This window comes from Pyrus communis, chromosome 16, assembly GCF_963583255.1.
Source record: "Pyrus communis chromosome 16, drPyrComm1.1, whole genome shotgun sequence".
Lineage (NCBI taxonomy): Eukaryota > Viridiplantae > Streptophyta > Magnoliopsida > Rosales > Rosaceae > Pyrus > Pyrus communis.
Window position 1 is genome coordinate 2,446,113 of NC_084818.1, and position 24,434 is coordinate 2,470,546.

Consider the following 24,434-nt stretch of genomic DNA (forward strand, 5'->3'; position numbering starts at 1 on the left):
TCTAATTCATTAGATACATGATAATATTACACGACTTGGGAACAAAACATTCAAGTTCACAAAACAACTCTTCAAACTACAACACATTGTCTAAGTTCCCACGTAGTACAACCCTAAATATCCCATTTATTCACCAACAAACTTCCATCCGCGGCCATCTTCAGTTGCTGGACCCCTGAAGTATCCGCCGCTCCGCACCACCACGACCTCGCCGCTCCGCCACTCCACTGCCAGAACTAGAGAAACCCTCTGTACCTGTCAACACCAAAACAAATCGTTGCTCACATTCAAATTAACCAAGTACTCTTAGGGAGGATAAGGTTCAAATTTTACCACTTGAAGAACCAAGGGACTGAGGAGAAGTGGCGCTTTGATCAGCTTTCCCAAGCAATGAACCAACAGCCCCTTTAAGGGTATCCGCCACAAATTTCCCATAGCTAGACTGCTGGACGTCATCATCCCCATAATCCGGCCCCAACCGCTGAGTCACCTCCATGCTCTCGGTTACTTTCCCAACAGGCCGGGCACCGCTCCCAGGGTGCCCTGCCTTATGCATGTGTAGGGTTTCCGATATCACCTCGGACAGCGCCCTGTCCTCCTCACCAGGCTTCAACTTCTCAAACAAATAGCCCTTCATAGAAATTCCTTTGTCCTGCCCGGCTTTGTTATACTCACCCCCTGTAGTAGTGGTACCAGTACCCCGGTGGACTTCTTCTTTGCCAGCTGTCCCAGCACCGCCGGGGAGTTTCGACATAACTGCACTCCCTGCCCCGGCAACCTTCTCGTAGACAGGTGTCAGCTTCTCCGTAACTGCGGCTGTAATACCCTCATCCTGTTGCCCAGGTGCAGCTGACCCTGACCTAACGGCTGCCTGATCTCCATGTTGCTGTTGATCAGTGTCCCCACCGTATCCTAGCTTTGAAGCGACGGCGTTTTTGGTAGATATTGCCTTGTCAGCAATGGCAGACGTGGCGGATGAAACTTTCTCTGTGTAGCTACCGCCCTGGTTTGATGGGTGCTCAGGAGAAAATTGATCATGGCTTTCAGTGCTCGGGTTTTGATTTGTTCCAACATAATGGTGTAATCCTACTTACACATCAACAACGTATAAGTTATAACCATATCGACTACATATGGACAACTTAATTAAGCACTAATCGCGTAGTTACCTGTATTAGTCGAATCATTTGCTGGAGAATAAGCATGCGGATTAACATCTTCGTGTTGATCATTGTTCCCTCCTCCATACCCAAGCTTGGAAGCAACTGCATTTTTTGCAGATATCGCCTCTTCAACGATAGCGGAAGTGGCAGATGAAACTTTCTCCGTGTAACTACTGCCCTGGTTCGATGATGGCTTGGCATCTCCACCATGAATGTTAATCTTACCAAACGAGTGGAGAATCGGCGAAATTCCAATTTCTTCACCACCTGTCACATGACTCACATGTAACAAAATTATAAAAATTATAATCAACTAGCAAAAACTCATATATTAGTTTGTAGCTTTAGCAAAAAATTTAGAATTTATGACAAGATTATATATATATGTTACAGTTTACCTGCATGAGTTGGATCAGTGACTTTAGTCTCATAGTTTGAAGGAGTATAACCTTGAGGATTGGCCTTTGGCGCATGTGGATCCTCTTCCAATCCTCTCGGTCGGTCCAAATTTACCCTGGACTGACCGAAGTGCCCTTCTTTCTCTGTAGCAAAAGCATGACTTGGGTCGGTGACATTGACATTGGTCTTCTGGTGATCTCCATGAGAAGAAATAGGGGTGCGATCGTCCAAGCCCCGGTGGTGCAAATGGACCCTGGTTTGACCCAAATGACCCCCGGTGGGCACATATTCCTTCATCGGTTCGGTCCTCTCCAAATGCGGCACTTTGGGATCGCGATCCTGAATCGCTGCTTTCGTGTCCCCGAATTTCACCATTGGCACCTTCAAAATATCTCCTTGCCCTGGTGCACCACTCCTTATGGCTGCACGTCATATTCACAACATGTCCCATGAAAGTAGAAATTATAACTAATTTAGATTAATTTTTATTGACGCACACTGGCATTCTGAATTTCTAAACTGCTCTAACGTAGATCGAATCTGGATCTAACTTTTGTAATCTATAAAGATAATCAATTCGATTATATTCAATCTAATCTAAATTAAATCGATCTCAACAAATACTACCTCCAACCCACCTCTAACCAACTAGCAAACTGACATGACCATGCCCTAAATTATTAAGATCAAAATAAATCAAAGGAAAAACTTACTTGTTGCACCGTGCACTTCAGGGTCTTCGTCTTCTTCATCATCTTCCTCGCCGAGATCATCTTGGTCGTGTTCGTGTTCGTGGCCATGGCCATTACCATGCTGTGTGAGCTTGTTCTTTATCTTCTTCGCCTTCTCCTTTACCTTCTTCAGAACCGACTTCTCCTGGTAGTCCTCCTCTTCGCCTTCATCCAAAGTTAACAAATAAAATTTACAAAAAACACAAAACCAATCACCATTGTTAAGTACTTGAACTAATTCTACGAAAATGAGGTTTCTCATTTTCTACCTTGGTGCGTGCCAAGGTGCTGGGTGTGGCGGTTGTCCTCGTGATCGTGAGGACGGACCATTTGTGACTCCATGATTCAAATGCGAGTAAAAGATTGTGTTGCGCTTTAAGTTTGCAGAACAGATCAGTAGTGTGCAAAACAGATCAGTGGAAGTGGAGGTTTAGAGGGACTGGCTTTAACGGGAAACACAGAGGCTCCTTCCGCCACCTTTGCATGGCTCTGTCGTTCTGGGAGCGAGACACGTAGGAGAATAACCGGCCACGTAGCCCCTACCCACTATACGTGGCTTTCTGGTTTTGTGTGATGGATAATCTCATGCAGTTTTGCCATAACTGAATGCTAGCTAGGGTTACAACATTTGACATGTTGGAGATATGCAACTATAGAGGATATTTTTGGTAACATAAGTAGTAACGTTAGGTAAATCAAATTTTAATTTGTAAATCAAGTGATATATCTCTAAAATAAATAAATACATTAATTAACAGTTAAAGAATCTAATTATCAACAACTATATCATATAATTTATAAATTTTAGGTTAAATCGTTGGTCTGTTTAGCATTACCCTATAAAAAAATCTTAGTTTAAGAAAAAAATTGAATATTGACACGATAATGACTATCCATACGTACACTTGAAAGTTTGATTACATTATTGTCTATAATTTTATTTTGTAATAGAATATTAAATTGTCTTTTCACGCTTTTTTAATTGACAAAGAGGGAAGAGGATATGGCGGTGATCATTTTCTTAGGGATCTTAGGGATTCCGCAAGTGTGTCTATTCATCGTACATCGTGTGGTCATAAATTATTTAAAATTCAAATATAAATAGTATCTAACGAAAAATGATCGTACGACGTACAATGAACAGACATAATTGCAGAATCTCTAAGATCTCTAGAAAAAGAATCCAACGAGGATCCTTTTCCGACAAAGAGAAGTTTGTTAGCTTAGATGATGACAATATATTGATAAATAAATAAAACATCAAAAAAATTTATAAAATATATTCTCTTAGATAAATGTATAGATGTATTATATGAGAAAATATCACCATAATGTTAACCGTGATTAAACAGATACCGTTGGATGCGAAGACCGTTTTGGACATAATCCATCTAACGCAAGATAGAGTGCCCACGTTCCAGTGGTATAGTGCGCACCAAGCGCCATTGAGCTCAAACGACCCCATCGTATCAATATAACAGCGGAAATTTAACGCGCCAAACTGAATTCCTCTGAAACCAAACCAGTCCGTCGCGTCTCAAAAATTTGAAGCTGAAATGCGTACTCGCTACCTCAACATCGACTACTTCACCACCACTCCAACCCAAGCCCTAGAATCCCTAACCTTCCTCCACCTCCCGATTCTTCCCCTGTCTCCCTCCAATCTCTCCACCGCCTTCGACGGCCTCCACCTCCTCCTCTTCGACTCCGAACTCGAAGTCTCGCTCCAAATCGAGCAATTGCCGATGGGAGCCGCTCTCACGAAGTTCTTCCTCAGAATATCGTTCTCGATGTCGCGGACTTCGAGCCCGGCGATCCGTCTCCGAGTTCTAGAAATTTCGGTTCCGGAAGCCGTGGGCTGCAGTTCTCGGAGGTAATGTGCTGAATCAGATTAAGAATTTGTTGATTATGCGTAATGCAGTTGATCATTGAACTTAATTTGGATTAAAATTTAAATTATCGGATTATTGCGTTTGTTATTGTTGAAAGAAAAATAGATTACGGAGTTTTATTATTCAATCTAATCATAGGTTTTGTTTGGCTGCTGTCGTATTATGTATCAGAACAAAAATAAATCCAGAATTGTATGAAGTTTATAAACTACTCCTTTAATTAACTGCATAGGGCAGCTCTTGCTTTGATGTCAAAGTTGATAGAAGTTTACGAATTCTGAAACTGAACTTATATGCTAAAGTAGTTCGAGTAATTAGTAGTATTCGTATAACGTGTTTGTATAGCGTGTTTGATTGTTATGACCTGCAGAAGAAAGCCGAGGACCTCAAAAACGAGAAGGGGTTGGAGGATCAGATAACTTTTGGCTCCGAGACTCTGGAGACTGCATTCCGAAAAGTATGCCAATGGAATTCTCATATTTAACAGCTTTTTATCATGTTTGTGCTTGTCTGAGAAGTCAAGCTTATGTTACTGTAGAAGGATAATGGCAGAAGAGATGCAGAGAAAGATGCACACCCATATGAAGTGCTCCGATTTGAAACACCGGAGTTGGATGTATTCTTGGTAAACTGAATGTCTACTAACCAGTTGCTAATGGACAATTTGGTTCTGCATCCATAATATCTTGTCTCGTATGTGCAGGAAAATGCTTACATTTATGAGAAAGAGTAACTCCCGTTTCTTTCAGAAGAATTTCCAGAAACTGAGAATAATTTAGCATGTTTCTCATAAATTTATGATTCAGTTATAATTTGCTTCAGTCTTTCTAATTAGTTGACGCATGACAAATAACACTGGCATGTCCCAACCTCCCAGTGACTTGTCCTTCTTATACGTGTTATTAAATTTTAATATTGACTTTGTAATAAGTATAACCGTAGTTTCTTTTTTGTTGACTATCATATTAGATAAAGCGACTCCAAGGTTTTTAACTTATGTCATTCTTTGGATAGACATTTGATGAGGAAGGGGTGGATCTTGGAATAATTATGGTTATGGAAGGAGTTGGGTGGACTAAGTTTCATTTTGGGATTCATGTAATATATCAAGTTTACGGTGCAAATTTTGTTGTTTTACCATTCTCCTTAGTCAGCTTGATGGTTAACAAGTCACTGATATTAATTTTTGTGTAAGTGCTGTTATGTGGTAATGTGTCTTTCAGGAAATGCTCAATCTTACAGTGAAGTGTCCTTGGGAAGTTCATGAGTCAGTTCATACGGTTGAAGACTTTCATTCAGAGTATTCCACGGATCAAAAGGCTTATATGTTTGAAGATGATTGTTCTTACAAGGACCAAATGCACTTCTATCAGAATTTCCCTGTGTTAGAACTGTGAACACGAAAAATTCCTGAAACAAGAGACAAGAATACGTGTACAAAATATATTTTTTGTGTTAATGATTTTGGGGTTACAATCTCTTTGTAATTTGATCCTCTGATTCTATCTTCGTAGGGTGTAGGTTTGTGGATGAGCTGTTGATCCAAAGGGCCGTCGGGGCTTGATCTAGGGATGAACAGTTGATGAACGGATCTTCAAGGGCTTTTGGGCTTGATCTTGAAGGCTGGGTGTATGGATTTCTTCAAGGGGCCGTCGGGGCTTGATCTTGAGGGTTGATGGATGAGCGGATCTTCAAGGGCTTTTGGGCCTAATCTTGAAGACTGAGTGTATGGATTTCTTCAAGAGGCCGTCGGGGCTTGATCTTGAGGGTTGATGGATGAGCGGATCTTCAAGGGCTTTTGGGCCTAATCTTGAAGACTGAGTGTATGTGTGGATTTGTTGAGGTTGTTGATCCAAAGGGCCGTTGGGGCTTGATCTTAGGACGAACGGATGATGAACGATGAACACTTTCTTCAAGGGCCGTCGGGGCTTGATCTTGAATAATGGTTGTGTGGATTTCTTCAAGGGCTTTTGGGCTTGATCTTGAATGAACGGATGATGAATGATGAACACTTTCTTCAAGGGCCGTCGGGGCTTGATCTTGAATCGGCGGAAGTTCTTCAAGGGCCGTTGGGGCTTGATCCTGAAGGTTGATTTGACGAAGAACGAAGAGTGTTTTCTTGATCCTTCGGGATTTGCTTGAGAGCTTTAGAGTTTCAAGGCTTCAAGGTTTTGGTGTGATGTGAATTCCCTTCTTTCTTTCTCTTCTTCCTCCTTTTCTTTTTTTCAAAATGAATGCCTTGGCTTCCTATTTATAGAATTCCAAAACTTGATTTTTGGATTTAAATAATCAAATGAAATAAATCATTTCTGCCAGGTAATGACACGTGTCCTATTTGATGACCTTTCCAATTTATTTCGATTTTTCGTTGAGTCACACGCTACATGTAAAATTTATGTGACACGTGAGCGTTGAAATTTTAATTATTGGTTAACATTCATTTCACCGAAATTTCGATGTCTACAAGAACCAAATGAGATAACTCTGCCAACTTTCACGGGTTTGTCTGTAGAGGGTGAACTTTCTTCTGTTTATGAAAATATTGAGCCCCAGCAATGGGATAAAAAAGATAACCTGAATGGAGAGGAGCTTTTGGGTACAAAGGAATATGGGATATCAGAGTATCTTTTAGATCTTCGATCTGATCTTGGGTCCCTTGACATTACTCCTGAAATGGATTTATTAAGTACGGTGGAAATGCCATAGATTCAGGGAGACATCACATATCAAGGGGCGTCCACAGTTGCTTCTTTCCAATCTCTAAGCCCGGTTGTTTTTGAAGAATCTCAGATTCTTGATTTGGACTCATCTCAGCATTTTGAAGTCCTCATTAGTACACGAACAGCAAATGAACCAGATACCTGTGACTGGATGTTTAGTGGAGACATAAACTTCAATACTTTGATTGTTAGTCATGAGCTAGCCCTGGTCAATGACACATTCAAATCATTGCCCGTGCCCGTTCTCTCTGATCATGAAAAGATATCATCATATGTTGTTATGGAGGAAACACTAACTAACTTACTGCTGCTGCCCCTATCTGCATCAGATAGGATTTACTTGGATTGGCATTTTCTCGAGAAAGATAAATGTAATTGTCAAATTTCTTTCTCCCATCAGAAAATCTTGGAGGATACAAATTCACTGAGCACCTGTTTTGATTGGGACTCCTATAATGATGGAATGCAGGAGTATGATTTTGCTTTCTCCGATGATGCTGTAGAGGAGTTTAATGCAGAAGAAACCAAAGAATTACAGGAGTTGCCCTCTGATGGCATTCCTATGCTTGCTGGTCATCTTGGAGATACTTCAGCCGAATTGTCAGGCAGCACTTTTCCACAGAAAAAAAATGGAGAGCAGATTGATAAAAGAGGTGCTGAGAGGGCTTCCTCACTTTTCAAGTCTATGTCACGATTCAATGATATCGACTTTTTCTTGAATCCCCAAAAGGCCTCTACAGGTGGAAATAGTAATTGTGCAGTTTCCAGAGTTGCTATGCTACATTTCCAAAGATTTAATCATTAATTATTTGAATATATCCGTCCCTCATTAATCTCATTATTTATTTGTTTCATTTATGGATAGCTAATTAATTCTAACTCACTTACCTCTCTATTCAAATATGCTAAGACCAGGTGTATGCCCAGGGAGAGCAGTCTTATTCTATATCTCCTCCAGTTGTGAACATGAATGATCAGCAATCAGAGGAACTCTTGGACATTTTTCCTGGTCATGAAAAGAATGATATGAGATATAAAGAAGGTGCAGATGAAGCAGAAGCTAGCAGTATGCCCCTACCTAATCTTTCTATGCCATCTGCAATGAAAGCTGACCGTTTTCAGCACAGCATGGCGTCTTTCCCTGAGATGGTCATTGTTGCAAACACCCAAAATCTTGATAAGGAAGTGATAGTGTCTAGAAGAAGTACCTACCAAAAAATTCTTGCAATGGAGAAAGAAGGGGTACAATTAGTAGAACGTGATTCAGATTTACCTGTGGATATCATAATCAGTTCTACAATTTGTTTAGTGTGGTATGACTCTAAAAACATTGGACAGAAAGCAACCACTCTTGATGAAGCTTCTTCATACTTACCTCTGTGCATTGATAACATTGCCACAAATGTTTTGGCGTTGCTGAGTTTCACTTTCAGTGGCTGCTTTATGGTAGTTAACAAAACTATATTCGTAGTTTTTACTTTTTTTGTTTGCTTTTTCTACATTGAACTGATAGAAATTCTTCTTATTCTTGTATTTCTCTTCCAACAGGTCTTTGAGGGAGAAAACAGCTTCCTCTCCACTATAATGGAGTCCTCAGATGGACTTTATGCAGCAGCAGCGTGCCTGGGAATTGATTTGCAGATTTTCAACTCGTATTCATCTGAGTTGACTGATGAAATTGCACTGAGCTGCATGGGACATGCCACGAAGTTGACAAGCTTTATGTATCCTCGAATGCCTGAGTCGGAAAGTCTTGCAGAATCATTCCTTACCAAACTTCCTTCAGTAAATGCTTTGACAGCTCATGCAATACTGTCTTCAGGAGGCTTGCTCAACGAGTTTCTTGAATCGTCCCATGAAACCAGGATGAGTGTACTCCAAAAATACCACGTTCCTGATGAAAGTATCACACTATTAAGTGCTTTATGCAAATATGGTGAACCGGCAGATTCTAAATCAATTATGACAGACTGCTCCTCTTCAGTGTCTTCAAGTCTGGACTCGGGAAGATGTAATTTGAATATTGTTTCGGAAAGAAAGAAGCAAAAATACAATGGTAGTCCTGACAAATATGAGTTACCAACGAATGAATTCTTGCACCTGGAGCCGTTAAACCAATTCAGTACCAGCATCTTGCATCCTTCAACAGCTTCCAAGCTAACTGATTCATGTATGTCAAAAAGCCCCAAAATAATTGATGAGTTCCGAAAGTCTAGGTTCTCTCAGAATGACTTGTTTGATCAAGAGGGTTTGGATATGGATATGATGATGTATCCTTCTAAGGTTTTTGAGTCGTATGATTCTCAAATCTCCAAAGGGCCTCAGGTATTAAACGAGATAAAAAGGTCCTGTTCATCGTTGAAGGATAAGCTGTCAGGTCAGAAACGGGGATCAGATATGCCTATCAAGAAGAATTTTGATTTCTATAACAAGAACCCTGAGGTTCTGCATGAGGACCTAAAAGGGGAAGTTATTGACTTAACAGACAGTCTTGTATTAGATGAGGACTTTTCTTTTATTGGCAACTCCATGAACTTCTCATCTCAGATGCCTAAGTTGGAAATGGATTCCACAAGGAGGTCTAAAGCTGCAAGAAAATTGTCATTTGCTTCGAGCAGTCACCATACTTTCCCAACAGCTGCTGAAATCAACTCAACTCCAACTGTTTGGTGTTCTGCAGAAGGCCTGAGAAAAAATTCGCAACTTGGAGCCAACAATTACTCAGATACAGATCTCGAACATGATGTTTTCCACTTAACAAACCGTAACATGCCCTCAGAGGAGACTTTCATGAAGAGTTCTGGGGGAAAATCCCAAGGGATACATTTCCACGAGAATGATATATCACCTTATGGACGAAAGAAAGGGTTACAAATCTACGAGAATGATATATCACATTATGGTGGAACACCACTCTCAAAAGCTCTCCGCTCAGGCAGTTCACAGCAAAATACTCCCTGGACAATAGAGTTTCTGAACAGAATCAAGGAAAAGAGCAGGTTGCGTCAGCAGTCTCTTCCTGGTGACTTAACCGGCCCTAGTTTGGGTTATCCAGAGAATGTATCGAAGGTTACCAAGAGAAGAAGTCAGTCTATTCTTGATTTTTACAAGTACCAAGGTGGCAACACTCCAAGAAAATTACCAGAAGGAAAGAGGCAGAACCAACCTTTACAATCGTCAAGCTCACCCAAAAATGAAAATAACTCAGCTCCTCGTCTTACTGCGTGGACACCTCTTGACAAAAGAGCAAGACAGGTTTGTCTCATATCCCTTTTTGGCATCTTGGTAGTCTGTTTTTCTTGTATTATAAATTGCATGCATAGACAGTATTCCTATCATTGAATCATTGACAGTTTCGTGCTGAAGTCTTTTATATCTTCACTCGATCAACTGCAGACGCTATCTTTTGCAACGAATGATAGTGGAAACCAAACTAAGCTGGTGTGGACTGTGGAGTGATGGAGCTCATGGTGTCAGGAAAAAGTTTCAGATTCAAACTTGAAACGGCAAGGTGTGTTGGTTCAGAGCTTATGGTTTTAGGTTGCTTCCCAATTACTACAGAAAAATGGTGTTTGTTTCTTTTTATGTTTACCTGGCCGGAAAATAAAATGATATCTGTTTGTATCTCTGTGTCAGTACTTTTGTAGCTCTGTCTGGAAGTCCCAAGTCTGTAATTAATATTAATGACAAAATGGTTGAAATATATTGGCCTCTTATATGTAAGATTGAGCATTTTCTTAAAAGCTCTTTTGAGAAATTCGTGTCACAAACTTGTCAGTTTCAGAAAATCAATAAAGATTTCTATTAAATCCTTTAGACAAATAGCACAAATGAATAAGTAATGCCTGTGTGATACAAAAACTGTGTTAATATAATGAAAATGGTACAATATTCATGAAATCTCCACTCAATTATGAATCCCGGATCTTTATCTTTTGGGGGTTCCAGACTTCGGTGATTCTGTCGAGATTCGAATTGGAAAATGATGAACAAAGAAAAAATAATGTCTATTGCTTCACAGCCTACTTATTAACCTTTGGACATTCTGCAGTCGAATAGTCCCACCTGGATATTTGCTCTAGTGCTCAGCAAATCCAGCTGTCCAAGGTTCAAAACCTCAGAGGAAGCTAGTTCTTACTGTTTCTGAGGTAACGCACAGTCATTACCAGTTGTTGCCTTTCACCTTCAACCTCTGCGAATCTAAGACTTATCTCCGAATATCTTTCTTCCATTTCCTTCAGTTCGTTTTCCATAGATTTGTTTCTTTCTTTCAGTAATGTCAATTCAGTCATCAAATCTGTATACTTATTCTCATCACTGGTGGCTTTCAACTCTTTCTCCGAGCAATCTTCTACTTTCCTGTGAAGTGAAATGAAGTTAAATAACTGTTCCGAAAAGTTGCAATCTACTTTTACTGGTGACTGTTTGTGTTTGTGCTCACATGTACATGCATATTGTCAGCACAGAAAAAACAAAAAAAAAAAGTGGTACGCAGATAAAATGATATATTTAGTAGAGATAAGCAGAGATGTCAAATTTTGCTTGATAAAATGAGTGTACCTTTGTCCATTGGTATTCTTAACCGTTCTCTTTGAATTGCTGACTTTCTTTTGTACCTCAGCCTGTAATTGAGATATTTGTTTCGTCAAGCTTTCTTTTGCCAAGGCTTCCTTTTTCAACATATCCTTCAACTTGGTGTGCTGGGTCTTCAGGTTTTCCACTTCGGAGTTCAGAGAAGTGATTGCAGTTTCCTTCTCGTCTTTCAAAGATCTAATGTTAGTAAGTTCTTCATGCGTTTTCTCTGTTTCCCACTTTGCTGAAGCAAATCTTTTCTCCAAATTGTCCTTTTCAACACTCAGACACTGGATCAGCATCTCATTTTCTGCAATTAATTTCTTCGTTTGTTCCAAATTTCCTCTCAATTTCTCTTTCTCCTGTCTGGAGTTAGAATTCTCATCTGTGAGCCTTTCTATCTCAGTTTCGAGCATTTCGATTTTCATTGAGAGAGCTTCGTGCTCTTCCTCCTCATGCTTCTTTACTTTTTCAAGGTGCTTTGATGTATTTTCTAGTTCCAATGACATCTGCTCTATACGCTTTGCTTTCACTTCATTCTGGTTGTCAAGATCTTGCAATTTTATTTCAGTCTCGCCCTTAATCAGCTCTAACTCTTCGTTGGCTTTCTGGAGCATCTCTTCCAAAACTCTGTTCTGCCGGCGCAGTTCATTAGCCTCTGCCATTGCTTTTGTGGCCTGCTTCTCATTTTCATCAACCTTAGACGTCATTTCAACAGAAAGCTTTCTGAATTCCTCTTGAAGACGCTCAGCTGTATCAGAATTATTCGACTGTGTCTTCTTCAATTCTTCCTCAGCTTGGATGGCCCTGTATTCCTGCTCAACTTTGGCATTCATCACTTCCTCAAGTTTTTCTTCAAATCCCTTGGCCTGCATCTCCCGTTCCTTCTCCAAAGACTTAAGTTCACTCTCAAGTTCCTGAATGGACATCAAACATTCTGAGAATTCATGTGCTTGCTTCTCAATTGTTTCTTCTGATCTCTCTAACTGAGATTCAAGCTCTTTTATAGTAGCCACATAACCCGCTCGCTCATTTTCCATCTCTGTTCGTATTCTTTCTTGGTTTCGATCCAACTTCTTAGAGATGTCATATTTTTCCTGCTTTAAAAGGTCACAGTCCAAGGTGAGCTGTTTTATACGCATATCCTGCTCTCCCCTCTTTTTCTGGTGTGTGTCTATTTCACTGAGAAGTTCTCTGATGTCAAGCTTCAACGATTCTACTTCCTGATCATCTTCGTTTATTCTTCCTGCGGAATATGTTTCCATCATTTTGGAATTTTTTTCAGCTTCTAACTGGCTTGAAAGATCAGATATTTCTCTATTTTTCTTTCGCAATTCATCTTTCAGATCCTTCACGACAAGGATTAACTCAGAATTTGAGTCTTGTGTCTGCGCGAGTTGTGAGCGAAGATTGGTTCTTGCTTTCTTCTCAGAACTAAGCTCTTGCTTCATTGCTTCTAACTGTGCTCTTGTATCCTCAGTCTCGGGCTGCAACTTTTTGAAAGTCTGTTTCCCATTACTACGTCCCTGCGAGGACTTAAGTTGTTCGCATTCCATTTTGAGTGCATCTCTCTCCTCTCTAAGGCTAACAATTTGTTTAGACAGATTCTGCCCTTGATTGCTCTCTTTGGCCATCTGTTTCCGAAGAGACTGCAATTCCAGTTCCGATAGGTTTGCCTGCCTCTTTAGAACAGTAATTTCATTTCTGAGTTTATCAACATCTGAAACCGCTTGCACTCTTTCTGCCGGAAGCTTGTCTTCAACAATGTCTAGTGAGTCAAATAAGCTTCCATCTGAAGACCAATCCAAGCTTGATTTTTGATGCGTATGGGTTTTCCTTACGTTGGCACCCGCCTGTCCATTGTGAGGCATGGAATTTTGTACTTCAGGGGGTGACAGGAAACTAGCGGCGTCCCGTTGGACATATCCTCCATTCTGCAGCAACATAAACTACACCTAGTCAGGTTCCCATACTCGGATTCATAAATTTAGGTCATCTGAGTTAACTTCATCGAAAAGAAAATGCTATGGAATACCGTACTTCATTGGAACGTAGGTGGTTGCTTCCATCTGCATCCCAACTGCCGTTTTGGTTCCCCACGCTGCTATGGCGTGACAGACTTGGATCGTCACTTTCTTCGATTTCCCTGAACATCAGATTAAATCTTATGTCTAACTCGCGCAAGCGAAGGAGACAGCGAAGAAAAACCGAAACAAATCAAAACTAGAGAAGCAATAGAGTGAAGTGTGGATTCTCATTTCTCACCTTTGATCACCATCTTCCTGAATCCTGTGAATTGTCACATGTAAAACTACACCGGAATTTGCAAACTTAAGGGGCAGAGTGACGGTTAACGGTTCAGTTTCCGCCACAATGTCTGCAAAATCGATTGAAGCTTCTCCGAGATAACCCGATTTCGAAGATCCCTGCAACAATCCCCTTAGTATTAGAACGTTACCGAACGAATCCCTTAAGAACTCTGAAAACTAGACGCTTCCTTACATTAGAAACAATGAAGTGATAAATCTTCTCTTTCAGTTTTCCTGTTTTTGCTTCCTCAATGAGCTTCATTGACTCAAAAACTGGATTCTCCCAAATGCAGGTGCCGTCCTGAACCGCCGCTTTCCCCAGCTTCACCGTCGGCTTTCCGACGTCGTCCGGCACCAGTGACAGCATCAAAGCAGCCTTCTTCAGTTTCGGCACCTGAAATTAAAAAAGGTCAGGAAAGAAAATCCAGGTACGAATGTGATATCATATCTCAGTATAGCGTCTATATATACATAGATATTATATATATATATATGTGTATGTATATGTATGAAAAACTAGATCACATTTCAGCTGAACTCGTTTCGAAAACTCGAAAATTTCGATATAAATCCATCTAGGACAAACCAATTTCGAATAAGTGACTGGAAAGAAGATGGGTTTAGTTTCTGACTTTGAAAACGATACCTGAGTTGCCTGAAACTGCAATTGGAATACAGCTCTTATCTTCTTCTTCTTGCTCCATGACTTGAACATGTTTTCGGCTTTCTGAGTCCTGAGTTTTCAGATCTCAGAAGTTTTTTTTTTCTGAGATTTTAAGCATACGATGCTGTTTTCTTTGAGGTTAGAGCAGAAGTTAGGAACAAGTAAGGTATTTTTCAGTCCACTGTTTTTGAAAACAGATGAATATTCTGAAAACGACTAGAAGGCTGTGTGGCTGTGAAAATCTAATCTCTAGCTGTAAGACTAGATGCTCCACGGAACCATTTTTGAAGACGACTCAGAAACGAATTCAATAAATAAAAATGTGATTAGAGAAACAAAATAATTAGCTGTATAGGATTTTAATGCAATCATGTGTTTGATATCTGAATTTCAAAATTCTTCAGAAGCACGAAAACACAATTTGATACGTCAACTCTCATCACATAAGTGATTAATTATTTTATAAAAAATTAAACATTTATATGAACACACATAATGTACCAAATTCTGTTGTCAGACACATGTAATTTCTCCCATCCATGGCTTTGGATGGCCCATTCAGCAGCGTAAAAGTCTGAAAGATGAATAAAAGTTGCTACTTTTACGTAAGTGCCTTGTCGGTTGTCTAATCTAAAACAGTAGCTAAATTAGAGAAATTTTTAGTTGTGACGGGAACATAAGTGGTACACCACGTATTTTAACAGGAGTGGAAATTTTACTTTTTAAGTTATCAACTTTTTAGTACACATATCTCATCATTTGTATAGTGACACATGATGTATTATTCCGTGTACTGATTACACTGAAAAATCTTTGCTATTAATAAATTTATAATTCTTATCATAATTGAGGATGCACATGGGCGAGGACTTGGATGTCAACACGTGCCTCATACTTTGTGCTTGTATTTTTGTGCATTTTATTTCATATTTTAACGTTAATTCTCATATCAATACTAAAAGTTTGGTAGTACATGAAGAGTCCCACTTTAAAACTTTGAAAGATCTCTTGAGCATTTCTTGAATTTTAAACAATATAACGTGATGGTTAATGGTTAAATTCTCTATAAACATTAAAAATGAGTTTAACCATCAACTGACGTCATGTTGATCTACAAAAGATGTTTAAAAATTTGGTCCCTAACTTTTTTTTTTACCGCTTAGTACTATAGTCTAATGATATTTATATTTATACTTTTTTTTTTCTTTTTTTTTCCTGGTGAAATATCTTCCTTATAAATTTGGAAAATGGAAATTGTTTAACATGATTTCTTATTTTCGTAAAACATAACAGCTTCTTAATTTGTATTTTTTATTCATCTGGTATAGACTGGACCAGGCAAACATTTTCATTTGACTTTCTTCGCACCTTAATTACAAGATAACAACGTAACAGACTTCGAAGTTCGCAGGCTGATTTTCCAAATCCAATTGGTACCATACATGGATCAATAATGAATGTTATTTGGGTACCATGCTTCTAAATGCTTAGATGACTAGAGACCTACCTTCACCCAAAACCCAAAATGTTATAGTTGAGTATTCTAAATCAATAACGTACTAATGTTTGAGAAAGTTGAAGTAATGGACCGTTGGCTTGCGATGCAACGGTGGCATCAGACCAATAACTCGGCATTACTTATTCTAAAGTTCTTATTTGACGTCACTTATTCTAAGTTTCTAAGTTAATGTCGTGTTATTAGGTTAGTATCCTCTTTCATATGTCCTACTACAACTGGTCCAATATGTCCATCAAATGTCTCTGTTCCCTTCCTGGAAGCTGATTTCTATGTTGTGAACCACGTTCAGCCACCAACTAATTCAGCAATTTATTGCTTAGGATTTGAAATGAAAAACCACGTAGCATGTCCAATACAAGTGGCCATTCTAGAACTTTTTTCTAGTGGTTATCCAGTTTATTCAAAAATTATATGTGGTTCACCATCACCAGGCATCTCATTCGATTGTCGTCAAAGACGAATTTGATTCATATTATTGTTAGTTCATTGTGAGGCTAAACTCACAATCTTCCTCTTAGTGTATATAATATTGTTTGTTAAAAAAATGTTTTTTTATTAGATAGAATTTTCAGTGTGCCTAGAACATGGGATGATACACCACATGTTATTATATAGTGGAGGGACGCTTGAAAAATAAAAATTTTCCCCACTTATATAATAACATGTAGTGGTCACTTAGTACTACGGTCTAGTGATATTTATTTTCACTTGTAAGTGAGAGCTCTTAATTTGATTCTCGCTGAAGGTGAATTTGAACTACATTATTGCTAACCTATTATGAGACTAAGCACATCCTTTTCTCTTACCCCTTAGTATAGATAGTATAGCCCATTGGTACGCCATATAATCTTTAATTAACATTAACATATTATTTCTTTGTTTATTTATGTTTAAATAGAAAACTATTTACTAGGAATAGTGGGTGGGTGGGTTGTATTTAAGTCCAACTATTATTGAATGCTTGATAAAGTTGAAAATCATTAAAGATGGAAGACATTGTTGCCTCTACCTGTCTCTTGATTAACTATTCTAAACTAATCCTATTATTAAACTAAATCATTGAGATTCACGTATGATCCTTCCTATTCTTAATCAATTATGCTCGATCGGGTGCACCAACACACCCGATCGTTTGCAAACACAAATTAAAGGATTCCTAGTACTTGGATCCTACACAAATTGTGTGAGATTTCAATACAGGTGGCCCCTTAGTTTGTGTCAACAACCAAATTAGCGAGCTAATTCTCGTTGGATTGGAAAATACACGTGTTAAGTAAGTTATTCTCTTTCAATTTGAGGAGGGTCTTGGTTGAACTTATTTGCCCTTCTTTTCGTGTGTCAAGTTGGGCCTAGAATTTTTAACTTTTCTTAGCGGTCAACTGCAATCACATTCAGGCCTCAATTAACCGTTGGGCTGAATGTCAGGGCTGTGAGCCTGAAAGGGCGAGACCCATGTTATAATTGTCCCTGTATGAAGCTGGACGGAATCAGAGGATTTTCATTGAATGGGTCCCCTTTTAATCAAAGTATGAGGTCCACGTGGCATCTATCTTATGACGTTTGTGATCCCAATCGGTGCAGTTGGGTTGCCATAATCTGGTGGAAATGTTTGAAGAAACAGAGAGCAAGAAACAAGATAAAATCCTCCCGTGGAAAATATATATTTACTGAATTCGTAGAGAGAGAGAGAGAATTAAGAAGAGGAGGGCGGAGGAGGAGGAGAGAGAGAAAGAGATGGCGTTAAAGGTACCGGCGGTTGCGTTCACGTTTGTGGTACACACGCTCGGGGTTGCGGCTTTGGCTTTGATGTTGGTTTGGACCATTCATTTCAGAGGAGGTTTCGCATGGGAAGCTACCAACAAGAACCTCATCTTCAACGTACGTCTCTCTCTCTCTCTCTCTCTCTCTCTCTCTCTCTCTCTCTCTCTCTCTCCATTTCTGGGTTTTCTTAGGTGTAGAAATAACTTCTTATTTTGTATTGATTTTCTATATATGTGCCTTAATTTGATGCTAAAGTTATGCTTCTTCTCTATTGATATACTCGTTTTTGTAGCGCCAATAACAATTTAATCATATACTAATTGAGTTTAGTGGTATTGTAGGACACGATTAAAGTGCAACTCGTTCTAACATGCCGGTCTTAACGCAGGCTGGCTCTTTTGTTAACAATAGTAAGTTAGGGTTGCCTTTTGCTTAATTGTAGGTGAAACTAATGATGCATGGACCCCTTGAACCCCTTCTAATTTTCTGATTTTTTTTAGAAACGGTTAAGTACCTTTCACAAGTTCACCCACCATTCTTACCAAAAATACGTCTACGCTCGGCACAATGCGATTATTTTAATATGGCTGTTTTTTCAAAGTGTCAATAATAGTTTTCTAATAATATATTTTATGGACCACGATAATTGATTATTTTTTAAATTTCATAAGAAAAACTATTTTACTATGGGTTATTAGGGTAAATCAGATCATGGGAACACGTATGGCATCTGGCTTCCATAAAAATGGTTGGTACTTGGAATTAATGGGATGGAAATTAATAAATGTGACTGTACGAGTTTGGACGTTGACATGCCTGTACAAGTTTGTTGTGACACAGAGCTCAAACAACTCACGTATTTATCTGCTTCTGGAAATATATTCAGAGGATTATCATTGATTACAAGTAACACCTTCTTTCCCTTAATGTTGGATTTCTTCACAGCTTTCCACAACACTCGTGTCCTTTTCGATTTCAATCTTACGATGAAAGAGAATAATTTAGAATTATATACAATGTTTTACACCGAGAGGTATAAGAGCCCAACTTCGATAGTGCCATTTTTGCACGTGAATCATACAGTTAAGTGTCATCACACATTAACGAAGTTCTTGGCGTCCAGGCTAATACAATTATGAATTTAAAAGAAAACGTAAGTTTAGGTACAAAAATGAGACGAAAAATTTTATGAGCAGCAAAATGTGAAGTTCACAATACTTGTGAGTAATAAATTGAGAATTAGCGGGCTAAGATCTTGTTATGTCATTGGTTAACATAAAGTTAATGGCTAACCTAATGGAAGTACAAAGTGGTAATAAATCAAACCTTGGGTATAATAGTGAGACGAAAAAAATAAATGTAGTAAAGTGCGATTTTAATGAAACTTGAGAGTAGTAAAGAGAGAATTATCCTATTTTTTTGTACAACAGAGAAAAAAACTAACATATTTACCATCCTCACTGCTCTTATATGTAGTCATTCTAAATTCTTAATATTAATTTCCTTGTTTTTTTTTTTTTTTTTTTCTGGTACAGCTTCATCCTGTTCTCATGTTACTTGGCTTAATTATCTTGGGAGGTGAAGGTAATTAAAACTAGCTTGTGATTTTTGCAAAATATTTTCGCAGCATGATGGTTGATCTTGTGGTCAATTTTACGTGCTGAGTTTTTCATTTGGTCTAACTGTCGAACCTTGATTCGTAAAACCAAAATTGCAGCCATTGTTAGTCACAAATCACTGCCTTTCAATAAAGAGACGAAGAAAGTGGTACACTTGGTTCTTCATGCCCTCGCATTGGCTCTTGGGATCATTGGTATTTATCTTGTGTTCAAGAACCACAATGAGAGTGGAATTCCCAATCTGTACAGTTTGCACTCCTGGATTGGAATTGGGGTGATTGTTCTCTGTGGAATTCAGGTATTCCCTAATCCCAACTACGAGGATTGTTTTCGACAATTGTCCATGCTCGTGTGAGTGGCTTTAGTCGTTAATGTACACATGTCAATTTTATTGAACCATGTACATGCATCAACAACTGACAGTCACTCACATGCATGCGCAGACACTTGTGGTTAATATTTCTTGTGAAACTGGTTATTTAGGGCTTTTATTTATCTACGTTAGAACATATTGATATGAATGCAGTGGATATATGGGTTCCTGACCTTCTTCTACCCCGGAGGAAGTCCGACACTGAGGAGTGAGTCTATTCCATGGCATGTGGTATTTGGAATCATTGTGTACTTACTGGCTGTTGGCAATTCTTCATTAGGGTTCTTAGAGAAGCTCACATTCCTCGAGAACTCGGGAATCGATAAGTTTGGTACCGAGGCCTTTCTTGTCAACTTCACTGCAATCATCACAGTACTGTTCGGAGTCTTCGTTATACTCTCGGTAATTTCTGAAGCTCCAGCTCCCGTTGAAGATGACAACAGCTTTTCTTCTATATATAAGGACTGAAGCATTCATGGCAGCATGGGGTTTCTATAATTTTATGTGTAGCTATTTATGCATACATAATAAGAAATGTGACCACTTTTTTATCCATAATTATTGGCATGCCCCTCAATTTATTTTTTTCTTATTTAATTGGGCGAGGGTGTAATTTATGTAGAGATAAATGAAACCAATAATTAGTTTTAATTTGTTGGCCGGATTATGAACATAATACAGCACCATTATGTAAAACGCATGTTGTGAGGTAATACAGCACCCTTATGTAAGATTTCGAGCAATCTTAAAACGCATGTTGTATTTTATTTCTCGATCATGAGCATAATACAGTACCATTATGTTGTGATGTAAATGAAACCAATAATTAGTTTTAATTTGTTGGCCGGATTATGGAAGACCAGCGATTATATATATATATTTGGTCCCAAGATTGTTGACCATTTTCTCAATCAAGCAACAAGAAGGCTGCTTATATCGATCTAGTGTTTAGGTACGAGTGATCATCAAGGGAATCCTTATATGGATCTAGTGTTTAGGTAAGAGTGATTCATCAAGGGAATCCGAATGGCTCAAGGTATATATTTATACACTTCAAAGATCCTTTTAATAATATTCTTTTGCTTTCGTAAACGTCTTATACATAGTTTTCAAGTTGCGCGTTGTTAATGCGGATCTACGTAATGACCCGGTCCCATTCTTATCCTATCTTTGTGAGTGAAGACTCTTTGACTGAGGACTAGATCATCATTGGATGAAGGAAATCCTTTGGCACGTGATAGACCACTCCTTCAAAATGCAAGGAATGTAGGGTGCTAGACATATAGTCCTAGCATCAGTGTTAGGCAGAGTGCTAGGCATGCAACACTAGGTCGAGTGCTAGGTATGCAGTGCTAGGCATGCATGGTGCTGTACCGAGATCACAAGACTAAGGTGCTCTATCAAGACCACCTGCGCAAGTGCTCTATTAAGCCTATCTCTCTAGAGTGTCTACCGAGACCACAATACAAGGGTGCTCTAATTATCCCACCAAAAAACAATATTTTCCTCTAGACGAAAAGCTGTTATCTTGACCATCTTCTCCTCTAGCATAGTTATTTCTTCGAACAATTGCTCCACAACTGAAACTCAATCAAGAAAATCTCCTACGCATTCACCACCCTCAAAATGAGGAATCTTCCTAACACCAAATTGATGAGTTTGGCTTGAGGCAAATCCTTCAGCGCATTCTTCATCAACAAAAGATTGTGTGCAACCACTGTAGAAGATCTTTGGTTTGCAACAAATAGCCTTCCTCCCACAAGCAACCCTCAAGAGAAGTTTGTATCTCCCACGATCGATTGCCATTAGAACATGGCAATGGAATGACTTTGAATATCGATTTGTTAGTAAAAAAACCGTCTCCTACATTTGAATTGCCAAAACAAGAACTTTATCATGAGAGTCAAAGCCCCAAAGGGAGAATTGAGAATTTTTCTCATAAGGGATCAAAGTGGTTTTCGTTGGAGATGGAAAATTCGCCCGCCAAGTTTTGTCACTTTGCAAATTCTTACGCAATTAGTTAAAAGAATGAAATTGGTCTTTCCTCTAATACCAATTGATGCAGCTCGAAACTAAAGGATTACAAATTTAAATCCTTGAAGAACCAAAAGTCTAAAATCCACCGGTTTTGAAAGAAATCTCAAAGGGTTGTTTGATTAAAGATTGAATTGATCATTACAATGAAAATCAACCAATGGTTTAAATAATCTATTTCCAACACCTTGGGGCAACTCAAAAGCCTTCGAAAATTAAAGGAAAGCAAATTGAAATTAATTGAATGACAAACGAAAAGTCCGATTTTTATTACTCAACATATTATAAGCCAAATTCTGGCAAAATGATATTTCTTATTGCCTTTTTTTGTTGCCATATCAATTAAATTCAATGTTTTCCAACTTTAATTATTCTTTTCCAAAATTTGAAACATTTTATTTTCTTTATATTTCTTCGTCAAAACTAACTCATATCTTGTCCTACATCACCTCATGTATTTTGATTTCACCTGACTTCAAATAACTTTTTTCGATTTGAGAAATACCTAAGTAAGATAATGCTAGCAAACATCTTTTCTTTCGCGCGATGACCGAATGGGAATACGAAACCACTTAAAATTTTCATGCCACTTTGAAGCAAAAGGGATGAAAGACACGAACTTCGCTACACCTAAACCATTATGTATCTTTTGCCAAACGTTTTTTTTTTCATCTTTTGACAATGATTCGGTTTTTAATGGTACAACTTTTATCAAAGGTAAATTTTATTCAAGAATGGAATTGTTAGAAAACGACAATCCTTAATATCACATGTATCTTTAAACGAAATTGATTTCCTTGATGAGTTGATTGACCAACATATGGAAAAACAAGGGGATATCAACCAAACAAATGTTTAGAGTCCTAACACGTCAATCTGAACCAACTAGCTTTTAGGTTAAATTGTAGTAAAGGTCTCTGATCTATGCCATGAGTTTAGTTTTCGTTCTTGAACTCTACTAGTAGTTTCTTTCATCCTCGTATTTATATCTTTTGTTGCACTAGTAGTCCTTTTTAATAACTATGCCAACTTTTTCATTAAGTTGAGAGATAAAATAGGATTTTCATCTAGAACATAAGAAAATAATTTTTTTAAAGAGAAAGACTTGCTCCTCAAGGATTAAGGAGAAACTCCTCCTCAAAATACCTCGTGACTTATTCACAGAACTCCGTGCTTATGATTTTGGAACTCCTTAATGATTGACTAAACGATTTTAGTTTTATTATTTGTAAAGATGATCTTTATATAGTGATTTATAATATGAATGATTCCGATCATAAACACGAAATTCTGTAAATAAGTCACGGAGTATTTTGAGGAAAAACTCATCCTTAAACATAAGGAGCCAAGCTCTTCTCTTTTTTAAATAAATTAGATTTTTTTTGTAATTTTTTTTTTATTTTTATGTATGAAAAGACCATTATACTCTAAATTTGGAAGAAAAGTAAACAAAATTTGACAGAATGATTATTTATGCAACACAGAGTTAGATTTAAAGGACAGGAGAATCTAATATTGAAGTTCAGAGACAAAAACTAAACATGAGATAAAGTTCATGGACCTTTTCTACCACGCACATGTAGCTTTTAATTTTACTGTTAAAGGAATTCGGTTCTCTCATCTCAATCTCATTGATAAAAAGAAAACCACTACAAAATGACTAATTGTGTCCAACTGTAATAATCTATTAATCAATATCAGATTCATGTTAAATCGTTACATTCAGAAGATTTTAGACAACGGAGATTTCTATGATTAGGGGTCCGACGTCCTCGTCGGCACACTCACATCACACGGCAGAGTGGCTCTGATACCATTGTGTCACATCCTAGTCTCGACTCCGCCGTATCACGATATTGTTCGCTTTGGGCCCCGGCCACGCCCTCACGATTTTGTTTCTGGGAACTCACAAGTAACTTTCCAGTGGATCACCCATCCTGGGATTGCTCTCGCCCAATATTGCTTAACTTTGAAGTTCCGATGGAATCCGAAGCCAATGAGTTCTCAAAAAGCCTCGTGTTATATAGAGGTGGGCATGTACATATAAGGCACATCACTCCTCTCCGTTGGTCGATGTGAGATGTTACAAAAAATGGTTGCAAGTTAAAAATAAAAATATATGATACAAAGTTTAGTCATAAATATAAATATATTAAAAATAGTGTTATTCAAACATTTATTTTTACCTCCCACACACCCTTGTTAATTGTGGCCATTGATCTTCTTTATATCATTCAATAAAGGTCAAAAACTAAGAGGGGTGTGTGTGATTGGTAAAAATGAGCGTATGGATGTCATTATCCAATACATCAAATGTAATGTTCCTACACTAAATGAATCTATTTGAAAATGGTTAAGTAGGTTTGAATTAAGGAAAACTAATGAAAAGGGCTTGAAAACTTTAAGTTTTAACGATAAGGACAAAATAAATGATAAAGTGAATAGTATCATGATTGACTTTTTGGTGTAAAAATGTGATTTTTCGTTAAAGTGAACAGTATCGGAAACTTTTCGTTAAAGTTCCATTTTAATTATAAAATTTAAATATGTTGACATGTAAATATTGTATTATTAAAATAATGACGTGGATAAAAGCCAAAGGAAAATGAATAAGTTATCAATCAATAAAATACAAAAATGAAGGTGAGAGCCTAATTTCTTCATAATATATATTTGAC

General features: G+C 38.1%; 4 protein-coding genes across 4 annotated transcripts; 2 read left to right on the forward strand and 2 right to left on the reverse strand.

Moving 5' to 3' along the window:
* On the reverse strand, positions 1–2,684 carry LOC137719429 (low-temperature-induced 65 kDa protein-like). Its single transcript, XM_068458467.1, has 6 exons — positions 2,563–2,684; positions 2,276–2,458; positions 1,562–1,984; positions 1,170–1,430; positions 334–1,086; positions 1–255 (listed from the first exon to the last, which is right to left on the reverse strand). The coding sequence occupies exons 1-6, from the start codon at positions 2,633–2,635 to the stop codon at positions 161–163; spliced, it is 1,788 nt and encodes a 595-aa protein (XP_068314568.1). The 5' UTR covers positions 2,636–2,684; the 3' UTR covers positions 1–160.
* Positions 2,685–3,824: 1,140 nt separating this feature from the next.
* On the forward strand, positions 3,825–10,364 carry LOC137721108 (protein SHORTAGE IN CHIASMATA 1-like). The gene is made up of 9 exons (XM_068460220.1): positions 3,825–4,166; positions 4,531–4,642; positions 4,724–4,810; positions 5,200–5,283; positions 5,409–5,465; positions 6,892–7,701; positions 7,821–8,351; positions 8,454–10,160; positions 10,272–10,364. The coding sequence occupies exons 1-9, from the start codon at positions 3,850–3,852 to the stop codon at positions 10,362–10,364; spliced, it is 3,798 nt and encodes a 1,265-aa protein (XP_068316321.1). The 5' UTR covers positions 3,825–3,849.
* A 391-nt stretch (positions 10,365–10,755) lies between these two features.
* LOC137720751 (uncharacterized) lies at positions 10,756–14,837 on the reverse strand. The gene is made up of 6 exons (XM_068459867.1): positions 14,433–14,837; positions 13,980–14,180; positions 13,743–13,903; positions 13,518–13,623; positions 11,466–13,411; positions 10,756–11,264 (listed from the first exon to the last, which is right to left on the reverse strand). The coding sequence occupies exons 1-6, from the start codon at positions 14,499–14,501 to the stop codon at positions 11,033–11,035; spliced, it is 2,715 nt and encodes a 904-aa protein (XP_068315968.1). The 5' UTR covers positions 14,502–14,837; the 3' UTR covers positions 10,756–11,032.
* A 2,729-nt stretch (positions 14,838–17,566) lies between these two features.
* On the forward strand, positions 17,567–20,489 carry LOC137720956 (transmembrane ascorbate ferrireductase 1-like). The gene is made up of 4 exons (XM_068460082.1): positions 17,567–17,847; positions 19,266–19,314; positions 19,448–19,647; positions 19,876–20,489. Exons 1-4 carry the CDS (start codon positions 17,704–17,706, stop codon positions 20,188–20,190), a joined length of 708 nt encoding a protein of 235 aa, XP_068316183.1. The 5' UTR covers positions 17,567–17,703; the 3' UTR covers positions 20,191–20,489.
* The last annotated feature ends 3,945 nt before the right edge of the window (positions 20,490–24,434 follow it).